The sequence below is a fragment of the Gorilla gorilla genome, chromosome 14, assembly GCF_029281585.2.
Source record: "Gorilla gorilla gorilla isolate KB3781 chromosome 14, NHGRI_mGorGor1-v2.1_pri, whole genome shotgun sequence".
Classification (NCBI taxonomy): domain Eukaryota; kingdom Metazoa; phylum Chordata; class Mammalia; order Primates; family Hominidae; genus Gorilla; species Gorilla gorilla.
This window is the reverse complement of record NC_073238.2, coordinates 46,556,261-46,576,113: the sequence shown is the minus strand read 5'-3', so window position 1 is coordinate 46,576,113 and position 19,853 is coordinate 46,556,261. Positions and strand designations below refer to the sequence as shown.

At 39.1% G+C, this 19,853-nt stretch overlaps 1 protein-coding gene and 1 long non-coding RNA gene across 6 annotated transcripts in view; one reads left to right on the top strand and one right to left on the bottom strand.

Annotated features, from left to right (window-relative positions):
- Positions 1-19,853, bottom strand: part of FRY (FRY microtubule binding protein) — a 451,440-nt gene that overhangs the window by 40,500 nt on the left and 391,087 nt on the right. For all 5 annotated transcript variants that reach the window (XR_008671085.2, XM_055360541.2, XM_055360538.2 and 2 more), the window contains 7 exons: positions 18,938-19,035; positions 18,406-18,576; positions 14,116-14,256; positions 10,788-10,967; positions 8,598-8,759; positions 6,328-6,402; positions 3,890-4,060 (listed from right to left, as the gene is read on the bottom strand). Coding sequence is in view for 4 of the 5 variants with exons in the window: in XM_055360541.2 (XP_055216516.1) it covers positions 3,890-4,060; positions 6,328-6,402; positions 8,598-8,759; positions 10,788-10,967; positions 14,116-14,256; positions 18,406-18,576; positions 18,938-19,035 (998 nt within the window). In the remaining variant the exon portion in view is untranslated. The remainder of the gene's footprint in view (positions 1-3,889; positions 4,061-6,327; positions 6,403-8,597; positions 8,760-10,787; positions 10,968-14,115; positions 14,257-18,405; positions 18,577-18,937; positions 19,036-19,853) is intronic.
- On the top strand, positions 1,456-4,046 carry LOC115930421 (uncharacterized). The gene is made up of 2 exons (XR_004067048.1): positions 1,456-1,548; positions 3,905-4,046. It is a non-coding gene; the product is annotated as an uncharacterized lncRNA (long non-coding RNA).

Genomic DNA, 19,853 nt, shown 5'->3' with positions numbered 1-19,853 from the left:
ACTTAATGAGAAATCATAGGATTGCCATAGATCAGATTTGAAAACTCCACTTCTCTGAGATATAATCATGCAACTTTCAGAACTAGGCATATAAAGGTTTTAAAAATGTATTTACATTTTAGAAAACATTTTCATACTAGAGCAGCCAAGAAAAATACCTCTTATATCACACACCTAAATGGAAATATGCACGCAAATAAGCATATATATTCTGGAAGGGAGGAAAAAAGCAATTATGTTGTTATAAATCTGCAAAGATGCAAAACATCTACTAGCATATTTGAATTAAAAACAGCATCATCTTACCTGAAGTTCCTGGGTAGCAGATTGAATGAGCAGAAAAACAAACAAAAGGTCTATTTACAATGATTATATTAAAGATACTCAAGAACATTTCTCTTAGTGTTAACACAACATTAACTAACAGTGCTAACAATATACACTTCAGTAGGTGCACCTTAAAAGAAAAGGTAAATATACATTAACTCCAAAGAGAAAAATCAACATTAAACATCAGAAATTCCAAATCCTTTGGCTGTGGATGATAGAGCTGGGATAACAAATCATTACTACAATTTCTGAAATAGCTTTCTACCTCTGTGACAACTTTGGTCTCCTCAACACTTTTTTTTTTTTTTTGGAATGCCTAAATATGTATTCGTGAGAAAACTGTTAAATGTTATGGGAACATGAATGAAGGTCATCAACTGGAAATAAAGGTGGCATCACCTGAGCCTGTTCACAAAGCTAAAAGTGTTTGTGATCATGATGCTTACTGTTCATATGCAATTAATAGCAAAGGCACAACACCTTTTAAAGATTCTAAAAAGTTCAAGGGCAAACTCTTGTAGATATCACTCAGTAAATTCTGAGACCAATGAAAAGGAATAGATATGACAAAATGACTTGTCTTTCTTTTTTTGACAACTGTGCTTTGATCTAAACGCCAAGTATGCCTAACTTTATCAGATGAAGATATACTAAAATTATTCACCAATGACAGTACAAGGAGACTCACATTTACAATGCCAACTATATGCCTGACACTTTGCTAGACACTATACATACGTTATTTTATTTAATCCTCATGTCAGCTCTACAGGCAGGTAGAGGTTGAGTATGCCTTATTCAAAATGCTTGGGACCAGAGGTGTTTTGGATTTCAGATTTTTAAAAATTTTTGAAATATTTGCATATACATAATGAGATATCTTGGGGATGGGACCTAAGTCTAAACATGAAATTTGTTTATGTTTCACATACACCTTAAATACACAGCCTGAAGATAATTTTATACAATTTTAAAATAATTTTGTGCATGAAACAAAGTTTTGACCGCATTTTGACTGTGACCTGTAACATGAGGTCAGGTGTGGAATCTTTCAGTTGTGATGTCGTGTTAGTGTTCAAAAAGTTTAGAATTTTGGAGCATTTCAGATTTTGAATTTTCAGATGAGGAATGCTCAACCTGCATTCTTATACCCACTTAATAGTCAAAGAAGTGGAAAGCAAGAGGAATTGCATCCATGCTTAAGGTCATATAGCTAAGGTCAGTGGCAGAGGTGAAATTCAAACCTGGAGCTGTTGGACTCTGAAGTTCAGGCATCTTCACTCTTCTACTCCAAGAATGCTAGAATCCCTTATTGTGATTTTATTGGGAAGCAGCAAAACATTCTCAAATGCCTTATTTTATTTGGATAAAATGTACACTCTCAGCCCCGTGAGTTTCTTCTTCTAAATTTTTTTTTTTTTTTTGGACACAGGGTCTCACTCTGTCATCCAGTCTGAGTGCAGTGGTGCAATCACGGCTCACTGCAGCCTTGACCTCCTGGGCTCAAGCGATACTCCCACCTCAGCCTCCCGAGTAGCTGGGACCACAGGCATGTGCTATCACACCTGGCTAATTTTAATTTTTGTAGAGACAGGGTCTTGCTCTGTTACCCAGGCTGGTCTTAAACCCCTGGACACAAGTGATCCTCTAGGATGCCTCAGCCTCCAAGAGTGCTGGGATTACAGGTGTGAGCCACTGTGCCCAGCCAGTTTCTTATAAAATCTTAACAATGAAAGATAAAATAATCACTGTGATTTTTTAGTTATTGCTGGCTAGGACAATAAAGAGAAGACCAGAAAAAAAGGTGTAGTATTCCTTATTTCTTGTCCCTGAAAAACATTAGTATAATATTTAAGTAATGGGCATCCCAGATTTTTCCTTCCTTTATTTTGATAGAAACTAAATTTGTGAGCTGTTCTGAAATTGTGTCGGATTACTTCGCTTTACATCATTCCTGCTAGGTCGTTTCACATAACATTTTTCTCTGGCCGAGATAGGAAATGATGCCTCTCTTGCTTCATCCGTTTTTTTCCTCCCTTGTATAACTTCCAGAGGGAAACAGGTGTCCAAGCTTGAATTTTAACCGAAGAGCAAACATTAGGTCAGTTGTCAGATCAGGGAGCTGGTCTTTTGACACTAGATGAACTCTGTGCTCTGTCTCAGAGACATTTTTGAAAGTATTCAAAACAGTTGTATTTTGCTTTAGACTTAAAACAATCCTCACTGCATTCAGTGAATGCTTTCTCTATCATTTATTATGGATCATAGAAACCTGCAATACTTTTTATTGGTTCTTAAGCAATTCTAGGTGAAAATTAAGCTGGCAGTTATTTTAAGGATACATTATAGCAGTGCCTTTATACTGCTTAAGGACTGGGTCTGCTAAACTTGTTTTCCAGGGAAAGAATTGGTGAAGAACACCTTCTTTATTCTGAGGACATGATTCTCTCCTGCTGGGGCAGACATCCAGGGTCATCAGTGGGCCAGGAAGGACAAAAGCAAAGGGCTCTTTGGCTTCGATTAGACATAAGCGGGTTGGTCAGTAATAAAATCCTTTTAGGGAAGGTAAGCAGCTACTTGAAGCATCATTTCCCACAAGCCTGTAGTTAAGTAAGGAGGTGCCTACCTACTGCAGGAAATCCTAAACTTGGGATCTGGGCCTGCCTCTTCAATTGTAAGACTAGCAGAGAGTCGTTTGGGAAATCTGGTGCAGTTAAACATGAGCTTGACAACACCATGAGCCAGGTTCCGAACCAGGCACCTTTACATCATCCAATCTCACTTAAGTGAACTGAATTTTGATCCCATGAGGCAAAAGACTGCCTCTCAGGTGGAACATGCCTCTAAGCTACTGAAATGAAGGTGACTGACAGGTGATGCTCCTCCTCTCAATACCTGTTTTCGCAAACATGATTCATAGCTGAAAGTATCTTATTACCATGATCATCATCCAAAATAAACGAATCTGCATTTGCCCACTGAGACTTGAATTTGGCTGCTCCAGTGTCTAGAACACCAGCCACCGAGCTAAGCAGAGCAAAGAGCTCTCTTGTGTGCATTGCATTTTGTTTCCAGTTCTAACGATTTCATCAAGCACAAAAATGTTTGATCCCTCAGGCTCTGGTCTCATGTTGTAGCAGGCAAGCTTTGAAGGAATTGAATTAGAGAAACTTCACATTAGAAATGATTAAATGCTTAGCATATTTTACCCAGGTACCAGTGAACAGGCTAAGAACTGAAATGTTTTTTGTGATTTTTTTTTTTAAGTCCAGCTTGGGACTACACACACACATACAGTCTTTGTGTGGTCATTAAAACTCAGGTCTTTGCCGTTTAGAAATAACTTGGCAGCTTTTGCCGTGGGCTCAGACAGGAAGGGCGTGGTAACTTTTGCCAAAGTTTAGCTGCTGTACTTTGAATAAGTTGATTCAAAATAAAGTTTACAACTTTCCAATTAAAGATCTTGTTACAAAAACTCATTATTTAGCAGGTAAAAAGAATAGTTTCATTAGTCAAGGAAAAGGGTGCGGGGATTATTTTTACAGAGAATACACCGTACCTCTCCATCCTCCAGCTCCACATCTAGGAAGTCGAAGTCTCTGAAGACTCTAAACTGCTGCTCGCTGTTTGTGTCATCCATGTTCTCCTGCTCTCGGGCGCCGTCCTCAGAAGATACCAAGCTTGTCTGGTGCTCAAGCAGATCCAGATCCCCACACGATGAAAAAATCACCTGCGAATCAAGAGTCCTCTCCTGAGAAACCGTTCTCCCTTTGGTTGTTTGTGCTACGAAAAATTGTAATTGGCTCTTCATAGCACCGTATTTCCAGTACACACCTAATTCCTTCAGTGGGTATTTTTAGAATGTTCTTTTATTATTTATGTTGGACAGGTGCCTTCAGATTAAACTCGTGGCAAAGACGCAAGTTCATGCACCAGGAAAATGTTCAAGAATCACGTCGCTGCTTCTTAATGGATGAAGACTGTATACTACCTGTGTGTGTGTGTGTATGTGTGTGTGTGTGTAAACTGGAGCAGCCAGAAAAATGTTCCACTGTTTCTGAACTGATTAGAGTTAGAAATTATACACGTTTACACACATATATCAAATACATATAAATAATATTTTAAGGACTGATACCAAGATATATTATTGTAGAATGAATGTGGGAACAAAGAATTTAACCCTTTTAGAGATAAAGAAGCAATTGATAAGAAATAAAAAAACAGAAGCCAAAAATTACAATACTTGTCCATAGAAGAGTAGGTGAGTAACCAGGCCCATAACTTATACTTAAATTCCTCTCCTGTAGATTTAAACAAAATAAAACATTTTTTACTATTCAAATCTTTAGTATGTTAATGTTTTAAGATTAACTTCTATGTTTAGGTTCTTTTCACTGACCCATTTTGGTAGAACTTGGTATATAATAAACTGTAAATGAGAGTAAATGTTTTGCTATCCAGCCTCTACTGAACACAGATTGATATTAAAGAAAATTAATAGTATTCTTTGTATAACCATTATAATGTCTTAGTTGTCCTTGAAAAGTAGGCAAAATCATTTATAAGAATTTAAATATGATAAACATCTCTCAAAAGTAGAAAGAATGAATGGATTTCAAGTGTACTTTTTTCCTCTAGTGTTTAAGAATAGTATATGATGCATATGATAGCCTCTCATTATAGCACCTGACACACAGTTTTACATAGGGATTGCAAATGGGTACATGAGATAAAGAGCCCTGAGGGCTAGTCAACTAGTCAGTGAGAGACGAGACATGAGATTTCTGATTTCCTCAGCTGAAGGCTGTCTTTCCTAGTTAGTGCCGCTTCTCTTATTTGTAATGTACTCCAGGTAAATATTTTAGCTGAAAAGGCCTTAGCACAGGGCAGACAGGATGAGTCTGAAGGAGAAAGTGCCAACCACAATGACGATAAGAAGTAGGCCTTGTTGGCAGTGCTGCAATGCAGAGGAAAAACATACTTGTGTCTCTTCGCTGTGGGCTAGGAGTCTCTATCTGCCTCTGCCACTGTCCCCTCTGTCCTAAATACTGTCACAGGAGCCGCAGAAAACCCACTGATCAATAACACCAAAAAAGTGACTTAAATGGAGGCCCAGCTTAGCTGATGGCTGGCTGGGGTGCTTTCCCAGACGATAAGAAATATCACTTTGTACTTTAGCAAGTATTTATGAGCCTCTAATATTTACCTGCTCATGAACTATGTGTTAGTGGATCCATTTTGAAATTTAAAAATAGCTCCAATGAGAAACGTGTTTGCTAATTCTTACTTCAGTTGAGAAATTAGTTTGTTATTTCTTTTTCATAAATAATAAATATTCTGTGATACAGGTGAAACAAAAATACCTGGTGAAACCAGCAGACACTTTTATTGTTTTTGTTATACTCCCATACCTAATTCAATTTTTTCTAAATTTTATAAAAGCTTCTAAAGTCTACTTATAATTCTTCAATTGTCCATTCATTCAAAAGCTTGATGGTATGATTTTTGTTTTATTCTTAGTTTTTTATTGTAACATCAGTGGAAGTTTATATGCAAAGAAACATTATTTTCATCTTTATTGTATGTGGGTAAGATAAGGACATGAGAGTAAGAAGCGTGTGTACAGAGAGTAAAATTATATCCAAGAGATATGAGCATATATGTCATACATGGTGGTCAGTGGATATTATCATTTATGTTGTAAGACATTCTGGGCATATTTATTAAAAAAATCCAAGAAATTAAAAAAATGAAAAGAAACAGTATTCACAGACAAACGAGCAAACAGCCAGCAAGATCTTTCATTGTTTCTGAACTCAGTGTGATTAAAAATCGTGGTGTGGGGAGAAATAGTCCAGGGGTTTGCTCAAGACGGTGGCTATCATACTTGTCATTCACAGTTGAATCCTCTAAATTATATGACCAAAGGCAAAAACAGACCAATGAAAAAGGAGATACGACACCAAAATAGCTATGACGCATGACAGAACTTACTGATGGATTTTTGCTCAATCCTACTTCTTGGCCACACAGAGAAAGGACATGTACCAACTTCTCTTTTGTTCTCTTCTGGAAAAGAAACACAAGGCAGGTTTCATTATGGGTTCCTGTGAGCAAATCTGCTCTAATTTTCTAGCCACTAGCCATACAGGGCAATAGCACTTGACATATAGACAGAATGAAATGTAAAATACACAAAAGTATGAAAAAAGAACACAAATAGCAATTAAAAATTGTAAAATATTGAAAACATGTTGAAATAATATTTTAAATATAGTAGGTTAGGTAACATGTATTATTAAAATTAATTTTGCCTGTTTTTCCTTTTTTTCAAGGGTAACTATTAGACAGTGTAAAATGAAGCTCACATTATGTTTCTGCTGGACAGTGGTGATCTAAGTTATCCCAAGGGGTGTATATGTGTGTGTATGTGAAAATAAATCCCTAGGTTCTTTAAGGAGATCTATCACTTCCTTTGATAATCTTTTCTTATATGTTAAACTTTCAGTATTAGCAAGGCTTTCCTCACACTTTAACTCTATTAAGTTACAGCATGAGTCTCTTTTTCTCAAATAGAAGAATACTTTCTGTAGAATGAAAAAATTCATTCGTTTTAAGCCATATTAAATCTTTCTTAGTTTCTTCTTCCTAAAGTTAAACAGATTCAGTTCCTTTCCTTCATAAACCTATTTTCCAGCCCCTTAACCATAGGGATTCTTCTATAAACCATTACATTTTTCCAGTGGCAGATAACCCAGGTCTCAGAATGATTGGTGAGTAGAGAATTTTTAAAGCAATCTTCCTAATCTCTTTAAAATGATTCTCCCCCCTTTAATCTGATTTACGGTTTGTTATGTGGAAACTGCTAGGAAGCCAATGCCACTCTTAGATTTTTCTTCTTAACGGAACTCAATTCACTGCATTCTTCTTTCCAAATTATAGAGGGGACAGACACTCAATATGGTGTCTGTGCAAGGTCAGAGACAGGAGGACTTTGAGGTTGAGGGATGGCAGAAGACTCGCTAAACGATTTTCCTAAGTCTTAGTGGTCATTTTACAATTCTGGGAAGGAATCAATGTAGAGGGACACATTGGGCTGTATTTTCTTCTCTCTTCCAATGAAGTTTTCAGCTGAACACTCACTGAGAACCTGCTCTGTTGCAGCCGGCACTATGCTACATGTTCCATTCCCCTAAACTTTGAGAGAGAAGGTGAGTCCTCCTGGGCACCCACTTTGTCCTTCCCAGCACCCACTTCACCTTCTTCTGGTAACACTGTCCCTCTTTTTATCTCGGAAAGGCTCCATTCCCACTAAGTGAGGCTATGCCTCCCTCGCATGTCCTGCAAGATCTTTCAGAACTGCTATGGATGTCAAAAGAGGAAAGGCCTCTGTTGCTCTGAAGTCATCAGAGCCAAAGACCATGTAAACCTGGAGCTGCCAGAGGTCATCTGGGCCTCCCATAGAAAAACCCTGCCTGAGAATGAAGTCACTGGAGGGGAAAACAAGGGCCAAGATGTTGGGAAGGGAAGGTGGGGACAGTGAGGAGACAGTCTAAGAATCCAGTTTCTGACATTTGTGAACTAGGAGCCAACTGTGCTTGAAGCCAAGATGAGTAAGTTAATAAGTTTCTTTACCACATAAGGTAATTTTTCAGTGGGTTTCTGTAACAAGTCAACAGAAGACCCCTGAATAATGCAGAAGTTTTACTTGACAGGAAGCCCAATGGCATCTCTGCTATGCTGTGATGACAGAACTACAGAGAATCTGGCAGCAGTACCCCCGCCCCTTGCCATCTGCATGGCTCAGCCCGTGCATGGACACCATGGTTGAGGTGCCTGTTCTGTGGACAGCAGACAGGGTGGTCTTTGGGTGTGCAGCCCTATCAACCCTTTGGGAGTCCAAGTGCTATAGAATTGGTTGGGAGAACTAAGGATGTGTTGTTTGGCCTCATTAGGAGAGTGGCAGACGGGCAGAATTTCTGAAGGGCTGCCATGTGAAAGAGAGATCAGATTTTATTTTCTAAGCCTTGAGAGAACTGGAACCAATGGATAGAAGCAGCAAAGAGTCAGACTTCAACTCAAGGTGATGAACTGTTCAAAGAGCAAATGGGTTCCTTGGAATGCCACAAGACCCCATCCCTGGAAGTGCTGAGACCTATATGGGCAACCTTGGAATGGTGAGAGGGAATCCCTTATGACCCAGCCATATGGACTCAACAGGTCCCTAAACTCCCTCCCAGGGCTGTGGGTCTAGGATTGCATACCTGAGAATACTGGGGCCTTTTCCAGCTCACTGGAACAAGGACGTTGGAGTTGGAGCCTGAGGAAGTGGAAGATGTGCTCCGGGTGACGGCCATGGCCCTGGGCTTCCCATCACGCCCAGAAGAATTCTGCAGCTCATCATACCGCCTCCCGATGATTGGAGTCTTGAGAAGAAGACAAACGCACATTATTCTGTCTCAATGGTTTTGTGATATATGAAACCCTTCTCCCCAGAAGCAACCAAGAGCTGCTTATTTGATTAAAAATCAGATTAGAGAAGTTCAGTGTTACAAGTGGGCTCATTTTCTCAACATGCAAGTACACATTATGAGTCGTTTTGCATCTTCAACATTTCCTCCCCTCTTTAGCGGCAGAAAAATGCAACTACTTGTTCTTTAATATGCTTTAGAAACCACTGACAAAGGGAAGCAAAACATGCAGGAAACCAAATAGTCAGTTTTTGATTGTTTAAACTTGAAAAAAATTTCATATAGTTAGAACAAGAGACCAAAATTCCTTTCCCTCTCCCAACTTTTAATCATTAATCTTTATATACTCTCAATTATTTAAAAATGTGTTTAACTTATTTATATCTTTTCAATTATTCAAAAGACTGAGGTCAGGGCCAGGTACTTGGGCAGCACCTGAGAAATTTCACTTCCTGAGAGCTCCAGAGTGTGGTGGCTGCATAGGCAGCAATTCGCAAACTCAAGCTCCGAGCAGGCCTCCTCTGCAGACACCAGCTCATGGGCTTGACCTCGGCAGTGGCAGAAACTGTCAATTTTACACCTGGCTCCTGAGACCCATCATTCTGGGGCAGTTCTGGGTCTCTGGGGCATGCTGCTAACCAGCTGCATGTTTTTTTGTACCTCTTTAGAACACAACAAACTCAAATTGCAGAGAAAAAATAGCTTTTCCCCCTAGCCAGGCTAAAAAAAATGTGAAAATGGACCAAGATTAAATTGAAACCTTAATATTATTTACATATTAAATATAGATGCAGGTGTCACAATGGTAGCAAATAGTATCTCATCCTGAATACTGAAATGATGAAAGGTCAGTGAGGACCATTGTATAAAAAACCCAACTTGGATATGACCTACATAATAGTGCAAGTAAGTTCCATATAAGCACACCAGGTTTATTTCTTTTTTTTTTTTTTTAATATACTTTAAGTTCTGGGGTACATGTGCAGAATGTGCAGGTTTGTTACATAGGTATACATGTGCCATGGTGGTCTGCTGCACCCATCAACCTGTCATCTACATTGGGCATTTCTCCTAATGCTATTCCCTCCCCTTGCTCCCCACCCCCTGATAGGCCTTGGTGTGTGATGTTCCCCTCCCTGTGTCCATGTATTCTCACTGTTCAACTCCTACTTATGAGTGAGAACATGCAGTATTTGACACCAGGTTTATTTCTTAGCGAATTTATTCATTCAGCAGAGTTTTGGAAATATTTACTAGTGATCTACTATGCACCAGATGTTGTACTGGGCCCTGGTTATAAACAGGAACAGAGTACAGTTTCTGCTTTGGGGGTTCATGAGTCATGGGGTAAGAGATGTGAAAGCAAAGTTATTTTATACCTTAGACTTCAATATAAGCCTCCTAAATATTTGTTCATGGACTACCAGGTAAACATGACTACTTCCTGTCCTTTCTTTTCTTCCTGACTCCTTAGCTTGGGTCCCTAGTCTCTTGCTCCTCCCTCTCTCTCCCCTGCCCCCTTCAAGGCAAGAATTTAGTTTTACTTGTTTAAAAAATAGTGTGGACTGGGGAAGCAACTATAAAAGTGGAGTCTATATTCCTGTAAATTTCGGTCATCTGCTGAACTGGCTGTCATTCAGGGAGAAACATTGTGGATATAAAGACATGACCATTGTCAGATAAAGAATGAGTGAAGGTCATGGTTTAAAATGCTTATGATCGTTCCATTTTTAAATATCTCTTTTTAAAATCATTTTTTACATAACTGAGGCTAGTTTCTATTTTTAAAAGCTGCCAACTGAGAGTCCCAGTGAATATGACACTCAATGGGTTCTTTAAAAAGCAAAACCTAATTTAGTCCTTAGAAATCTTCATTTGAAATAACTGTCAAATAAGTCTTCTTTTTTCCAGGCAACTACTTTTGACCTTTGCTACTACAAATTCATGCTAAAGTTCACAGAAATAGTTAACATAGCTAAGTACCTCCGAAATATCGAAGTGGAAGTCCAGGGTTTTCCCAGGTAATTCCTTGGAAGCACTAGTCCACACTCGATGTATTTCTATTTTTGAGAGGTCGCTGTGCTGGTATGAAGGTAAAACAAGGCTGGCTGACCGAGAAACTACCAGCTTCAAGATATTCAGAGCTTCTCTCCAGTGAACACTCTGCAGGAAATAAAACATTCAAGGGTTAAAAATAATTTAATTTTTTAAAAGCTAATGTATGTCAGAATGACCAGTGAGAAGCTAGTGACCAGTCAGAATTCACTGACTTAAAACAGTGCAGGAGGTTCCATGAGAAGTAAAAGGCAAATGACATAAAAAGACAATGTATATATAAAAGGAGCTATGTTTAGGAGACAAACAAATAAAAAAAGACCAATTTTGTCCATTTCAGCTAAATTAAATTCTTATTAATGAGGTACCATTATGGTAATGAGGCACCTCCTTAATTTGAGGGGGAAAAAAAAAGCTCCCAATGCATTTTATGACACTGACTGTTCAATTCACTCTTTCTTAAAGTTCTCCCCACCTCCGGTTTCCAGTCTTCTTGGTCCTCCTTCTAGTTCTCTGGCTCCTCCTGCTCCATTTGCTTCCTGGGTACCTTGATCTCTGTCTTCAGCCCTCTTTTCTTCTCACTTCTTGTCTTCCTCATTACTTAACTCAGGAATCTGGAAGCCCTTCTTAACCCTTTCTTTCCCTCCCTCCTGGTAATCTGTTCCCTCCACGGCATTCCTGCTGGCACTGACTCAGCGGCACCCTCTTGGGCCTTGCCTGGACTATCTCAATGGCCCCTTACTGGTGTCCTGGCTTGCAGCCCTTAAGTGCATCAGATCCAGCTAGAGTGATCTTCCTAGAACTCTTCAGACCAAGCCACTTCCCTGACTAAACTCCTTCACAGGCTCCCTCTGGTGGACAGGGTGGAGTCCACACTCTTTGAGCATGGCCTGCAAGGGTCATCTCCCCCAGGCTGCTGCTGGAGTTCCCCAAACTTGGCAAGCCCTCTCAGCCTCTGTGCCTTTACTCATGCTATGCCCTCATCCTTGAATACCTTTCCCCTCCTTATTGGCATGTCAAATTCCTACTCTTCATTTAAGACTCAGTTTTACCATCTTTGTTTCTCTGACAACCTCCAATCAGACTGTATGCTGCTCCCATAAAAATATTAGAAACATAGATAAACGAATTTGATGAAAGTTGTTATTATTATTTTTTGCCTGGACTTTGCAGTCAAAGCACATGAAATAAAACATCTATTAAATTCTGCACAAGGGAAGCCATGGTTTAAATGTGAAATAAGCTACTATTTGAGTTAAGATAAAAAGTATCAGACGTCGCCCGCAGGCCTAAGACAAAATGGACAGCCTCATTAAACAACAAAATGGGGCACACATTCGTAGAGAGGTGTGAACTGACCATCTGTCTCCTGTGAGTGAAGTGAGAAACTGTTAACTGACTGCCTACCCTATGTGGTGTAAGTATTATGCAGCAATGCCACTTGAAAAATGCTTGGAAGTCACCTTCAGCATCAAATAATTTCTGTAAGTAATTTGGTGAAGTAAAGACGGAAAGGAATGTCTAAAATTTATACTGTATATCTTCGTCAATGAGCTTCCGGAGAGAACCTAGCATTTGCCCTTGAATCCTACAAGTTACAAAGTACATTCCAGAGAAGAAATAGAGAGACAAATACAATATAGAGAAAAGGATGTCTATGCTCTTGAGCTAGGTGCTCTCTACTTAACCCCATGGTGGCCCTGCACTACTCCCATGGCCTGGAGCCTCCCTGCTTTAGTCTGTGGTCATGTGTTTTAGATTAACTTCCAGGCTCTAGAAACTCGTCCTGGTGTGTTTGAGCTATCTTTCCATCTATCTATATTCCTATCTTCCTATTTATCACTGTTTGCCGGGTTGGAGTGCAGTGGTGTGATCACAGTTCACTGTAACCTCAACCTCCTGGGCTCAAGGGAAACTCTCTCCCCAGCCTCCAAAGTAGCTGGGACTATAGGTGTGCACCACCACACCTTGCTGATTTTTTAAAATTTTTTATTTTTGTAGAGATGGGGTGTCACTTTGTTGCCCAGGCTGGTCTTGAACTCCTGGCCTCAAGCGATCCTCTTGCCTCAGCCTCCCAAAGTGCTGGGATTACAGGATAAGCCACTGCACCTGGCCTTGATATTTATTTTTATTTTCATTAAAATAAATTGTGTTTCTGGTCTTCTCAGAGTACGGCTTTAAGAATCAATCTGGGCTGGACGTGGTGGCTCATGCCTGTAATCCCAGCACTTTGGGAGGCTGAGGCGGTGGATCACGAGGTCAGGAGTTCGAGACCAGCCTGGCCAATACGGTGAAACCCTGTCTCTACTAAAAATACAAAAATTAGCCAGGTGTGGTGGCACACGCCTGTAGTCCCAGCTACTTGGGAGGTTGAGGCAGAAGGATCGCTTGAAGCCGGGAGGCGGAGGTTGCAGTGAGCCGAGATTGTGCCACTGCACTCCAGCCTGGACAGAGCGAGACTCAGTTTTGAAAAAAAAAATCAATCTGTAGCTGTTTGGAGATGTCCAAGTATCCTGCCAGGGAGGCTGCCTGGTACAATAAAACAAAGACACTGGCTTTGGATCCAAATACCAGCTCCAGCCTTTACTAACTGAAATCTTGGAGCCAGTCCCTTGGTTTTAAAAATATACATAAAGACTGTTTATTATGGAAATATTAAAATATACACAGAAACCGAGAGACTAGTCTAATGAATCCCTTTGTACTATTCATCAACTATTCACATTTTGTCATCTTGTTTTATTTATCCCCTCAAACAAATGTTTTTTGTTTGTTTGTTGCAGTATTTTCGAGTATATTTCTGCAAGTTTCTTAACCACTCTTCAACTCTAAAGTGACAATTTTAGCCTTTGAATAATCCTTCACATGTTGAAACACCGGGCCTAGAACCTGGCACATGTGAAAGTTCCTACAGTTCCTTGTCCCCTCTCCTTTTCTGAAATGGGATAAAAAAACCAAGACTCTGCCTCTGCCATCCAAGTCAGGCGTGTGCTTTCAATACTCAGCCTGTGGCCCCAAGAGGCAGAAATGTGCCTTTTAAAGGCACCGGAGTGTGCCGGGGTCTTGTGCTCTCATTCTCTTCAGAATACTACTCAGGGTGTGGCCAACTCCCACCCTTAACTGCCCTGGCTGTGCCATGGATGTCAAGGAATGAATGAGTGGCCTGGCACCCAGATGGTTTTGTAGCCAAGCTACAGGAAAAGCCTCCATCTTTTTAGAATGACTGGTTGCTTAGTGAAGTTATCCAAGTACTCACTTGCACATATTTTTCAATTGTCTTCAGAACTTCCACATTGAACTGTTTGACAGGAACGACAGAAAGGTCCATGTAGCTGAGAAGACTGTAGATCACCTGGAGCAGGGGCTGCTGCACACTAGGGAGGCCCTTCTCCAGCAGCTGTGGGGGCAAAGTGCGGCTGGAGTCAGTCACACACCAGATCTCCGTATGGAAGGACCCGTGTTTTCCAACACATTTAGGATTGCACATTTCCTTTTTAATTTTTATTTTTTTAGGAGATGGGGTCTTGCTATGTTGCCCAGGCTAGTCTCGAACTCCTGGCCTCAAGAGATCCTCCTGCCTCAGCTCGCAAGTATCTGGGATTATAGGCAAGAGCTACCACGCCTGGCTTGATTGCACATTTCCTTAGGAGGGGAAATAAAATCCTAACTATGAAGAACTGAAGATATTATCAAAATAGACTATATCATGTGTGGAGGTGTAAATACGTAAGTATAAAATTCACATGAGGAAATATTAAAAAACACCTAAAAGGAAAGCATCAGACACCAATTATCAAAAATTACAAATTCAAACAAAAGATAAAATCTGTCAGTTATCAAACTGGCAAAGATTAGAAATTGATAATACTCAGTATTGATGGGGAGATAAAGAAATGAGTATTCTTACATATCAGTGGAAATGTAAATTGGATAGTTTGGCAAATAAGATCAAGAGCAATGAAGAGGTCCATAATCTTTTGACACAGTAATTATACTTTTAGGAATGTTTCTCAAACCAGAGATAGATGTTAAGATTTATGTATAAGATTTTACCATAGCATTATTTATAATGGCAAAAAACATACACAAAACAAGAAAGTTTTGTAAGCAATTCAAGTATTGAACGCTAGGGAAATGGATATATAAGTTAACAGCAAACTGTATAATGAAACGTCATGCAGTTAATAGAATGACATTTTTAAAGGCAGTGGAGGATATCAGATAATATTAAGTGGGAAATGAAGGATACACAATTGTCTTTTTAATAGATGATGCCAATATTGACATGAATGTGTGTGTTATATAGAAATAACATTGGAAATAAATTTTAAAATGTTAGTATTGTTTCTCTACAATTTTGGGTAATTTTTCTTTTCTTTTTAAAAACTTTCCTGCATCTTCCAAATTTTGTTATGAATATATACTGCTTTTATAATCATAAAAAATCAGTGATATTGACCAAAAGGAAAGCAAAATAAGGAAAACATATATGTGACAGACATCATGATAAAAGTTTACTGTTTAAGATAAAAAGTTGATAGAGATGATCCAACTAAATGTTGAAATTACACAATATTTACGGAGTGGTTAAAACATGAGGAAAGAGCAGGGCGCGGTGGCTCACGCCTGTAATCCCAGCACTTTGGGAGGCTGAGGTGGGTGGATCACCTGAGGTCAGGAGTTCAAGACCAGCCTGACCAACATAGTGAAACCCAGTCTCTACTAAAAATACAAAAATTAGCTGGGCGTAGTGGTGGGTGCCTGTAATCCCAGCTACTCGGGAGGGTGAGGCAGGAGAACTGTGTGAACCCAGGAAGTGGAAGTTGCAGTGAGCCAACGTCATGTCGCTGCACTCCAGCCTAGGTGACAAGAGCAAGACTCTGTCTCAAAACAAAACAAAAAACATGAGTAAATAATTATGTAAATCTATAATGTGGAAAAATGAATATCTTTACTAGAAAGAAAATACATAAAATAGTTCAAAATTATTAATAAAAAGTATTAAATTAAAAAATAAATGGAATGACAAAACTTAGTGGGGATACAGGAAAACAAGAATATTTATACATTGTTTATAGTATTACAAATGGGGGGATCTTTATGAAGACCAACTTCTTGAATATGTTGAAGAACTAAATAACATACCCACAATCCATGCCACAGGACTGAATAATTCGACTTCAGGAAATGTAGAGTCATTTGATATTATGTGATAAAAGGATTTTGATAAAATCTATTATTATTTGATCAAATTTCAAATATTATTTGATAAAGATCTACATAACAAGACCATTTGTAATGGAAAAAATTATGAACATTAGCAACAAAAGGGAGATGGTTAAGCAAACTATGTTACCTTAACCTGATAGACTTCCAGAGTTATTTAAAACAGCACTCTGTGTGCTACCCCAACACATAGAAATATACACACACAGTTAATGATAAGTGAGCAAAGAAGGTTCCAGGGAATACCACAGTGACACAAAATTATATGTATGTGCATAGCCAAGACCTGAAAGAATGTGTAATTGAAACAGAAGTTAATATATATTATATACAGTGGGACCTTGGTTAAGTTCATAATAAATTTTTTGGTGATAATTTTGTGATAAGGGCTGAATAGAACAAATTAGATAACCAATTTTTTATGGGTAGTAAAAAACACATAACATAAAATTTACCTTTTTAACCATTTTTTTAAAAAGTGTATCAATCTACTTTCCAGACTGCCAGAGTACACTGATACACTTTTTGGTTGTTACAGAAGTACTTAGCTTGGCTAATAAAATCTTCACAAATTCTTTCCACCTGTTTTCTCAAGTACATTCACATTATTATGCAACTATCACCACTATCTACCTCCAGAACTTGTTCATCATCCCAAACTGAAATTCTGTACCCACAAAATAATAATTCTCCACTACTAACTGCCCTGAGTTCCTGGTAACTACTATTCTACATTTTCTCTATAAATATGCTTAATCTCTGTACCTCATATAAGCAGAATCTTGTCATATTTGTCCTTTTGTCCTCTGGCCTATTTCACTTAGCATAATGTCTTCAAGGTTCACCCACGTGGAAGCACACATCAGAATTTCTTCCTGAATAATATTCCCTTGTATATATATGCTACGTACAATTTGCATTTTTGAAACTTCTTATGGTTACTGAGCCAAACAAATGTTACCTCCTTGCTATCTACACTTCACCTTATTTTAAAGGAGGCAAGGTCTGCCTTTGCAAGCAGAACAAATCAGTTCTCTCAGTACTACTTCTGTGCTGAGGTGTGTGTGTGCTTGCTTAGTTAACTCTTGCAGGGACAGGTATGACCAGATAACTATTAAAACCAGCAAGGTGGTACTTATGAGAGGTTCCTTAAAATGTCAGAGATGTGGGTGTGGAAATAGCAAGTGAATCCTGGGCTGCTGACAGTCTGAACACAGTTCACACATTACTGATCTGTATTGCAAGTCAAAATCCTGCACAATCAACTATAAATGTTGATGGATGGGGCATCTCTCCTCTGCTAGGTAGATGCTTTCAGGCTTGTGGAGCCTTTGAGAAAATGGCTGATTTTTAACCTATCTGGCATCTGGATTGATGATATAAATAAAAGAAAAACTAGGATAGATTGTCCTCATCTCTTCTGAAAGGTGCTAGTGATAGCTATGAATGCGTATCACAAAAGAAAAAGCAACACTGAAAATGCTAAAACAAGGTAGCGATTACCAGTCATTTGCCTTATAGATTTCATGACCTTGTGTAATAAACTTGTTGGAGACTGAAGATGCTAAACGGAATACATTTCATCTCTTGCCCAACAATATTCTATGTATTTCTAGCACGAACGTACACAGAGGTCAGTGTAGGGTTTGTAATGAACATACTAGAAACACGTTGGTATGATGACAAAGTACCATTCCAGTTTTAAAAACAAATATAAAAGGCGAGAATAAAGTTTATTTCAGAATGTATGCTTTGATAATTAGATCAAACAACCATTAAACATATCAAGCCACAAGGTAACTCCTTAAATAAGATTTGAACACCCAGCGTAATTAGGATAAAAATTTCTGATCTCTGCCGTGCACTGACAGGTGTTACCATAATAAACAGAAGGAGTTTAAGCTTTGGAGGCAGCTATATCTAGGTTTAAAGGCTGACTCTGCTGCTTTAAACTTGTGAAAAATTATTTAACCTGGCTGAGCCTCAGATCTGTATGATATTATCTACATCACTGTGCTGTTGTGAGAGTTTAAAATGATTCCATTAGCATGTATTATAATATTTAATAGGCACACACTATATGGAAGTTAAGAGTATACTGAGTGTATTATCAATTTTATGCAAATAATTTACCCTTGGAAGCTATAATAGATTTTATCCTTCATTTCAAAGCTTACCTCTGGCAGGGAATGGTGGCCCACGCCTGTAATCCTAGCACTCTGGGATGCGAAGGCAGGAGGACTGCTTGAGCCCAAGAGTTGAGATCAGCCTGGGCAACATAATGAGACCCTGTCTCAAAAAACAAAAAAAAAAAGCTTACCTCTGCCAGGTAGGTAACCATATTCAAGGTAATGTCAGCATATGCTTCATGAAGGTATCGACAGACCACATTGACCCACGTGGCGCAGTCCCTCGTGTAGCTGTGTGTTTTATAAAGAGTCATGACATGTGCAAGATTTGAAAGTTTGGGGTTCTTCTCTTCTAAACAAACCTTTTAAAATAAGAAAACCAATTAGGAATAAAATAGCCCAATGAATAGGAAGAAATGTTAGCAATTTTACTATAAGCTCTGGCCGTCTGGAAAGTAGATTGATACACTTTTTGGTAATTACAGGAAATACTTAGCTTGGCTAATATAATTTTCACAAATTCTTCCCACCTGCATTCTCAAGAATAAAAGCAAGCAAGACAATTTGCATCAGCCACCCCTATATTTCCATTACTCTGATATTAGCTATTATTTCCAGTTTTTGAGAAAATCACTGCCTTCTCTGGGCCTTGTAATTTGCCTGACACTGGGGCTTCCTGAAGGCCTCTATGGATCTGCCTGAGTGTGGAACTGTAACTCATACCTGAGCAATCCTTTCGGCTATATCCTTACAGAACTGATTGGGATTTTCAAAATGCTGAATCAGCTGGGGCAGGAGACACAAGACATTCAGTGGAAACCCTGGATTAGAGAAGAGACAATGGAGATAGCTGAATATGGTATATTTTAGCTGTTAACAGTGGGAAGGCATGTTACAGATTTTTATACTGAGGTGATGCAAAAGCAGTTTTTTGAATCAGCTTAAACATGATCTAACACAAAATCTATGAAAAATGCACAACCACAATGGCACCAGTTACAAAGAAGACACTAAAGTAGATCTGCGATTTTAAGATGCAGTGATTGATTATCTTGCACTGGACTATTGTGAATAAGGATGGCTGGCCCAGATGTTTTTGGCACAGATTGAACTGAGCCAAACTGAGTACTAGTTTGAAATTTTTATCAAAAAAACATATTTTAAGAAAAACTGGTGTGAGAGGACATAGGCCAACCAATTTAAGTCTTAGTCATGTAATTGAAAAGACTCTTTAAAATAAGGAATGGCTTAGTCCCTCTCTGTTAAGCGATAGCTTCATGAAATGAATTCTGGGTCACATGCCATGGCATTAAAAATCTGGTTTGTTGGCTGGGCATGGTGGCTCACGCCTGTAATCCAAGGACTTTGGGAGTCTGAGGCGGGTGGATCACAAGGTCAAGATATCGAGACCATCCTGGCCGACATGGTGAAACCCCGTCTCTACTAAAAATACAAAACTTAGCTGGGCGTGGTGGCGTACACCTGTAATCCCAGCTACTCCGGAGGCTGAGGCAGGAGAATTGCTTGAACCTGGGAGGAGAGGTTGCAGTGAGCTGAGATCACGCCACTGAACTCCAGCCTGGCGACAGAGCAAGACTCCGTCTCAAAAAACAAAAACAAAACAAAACAAAACAAAAAG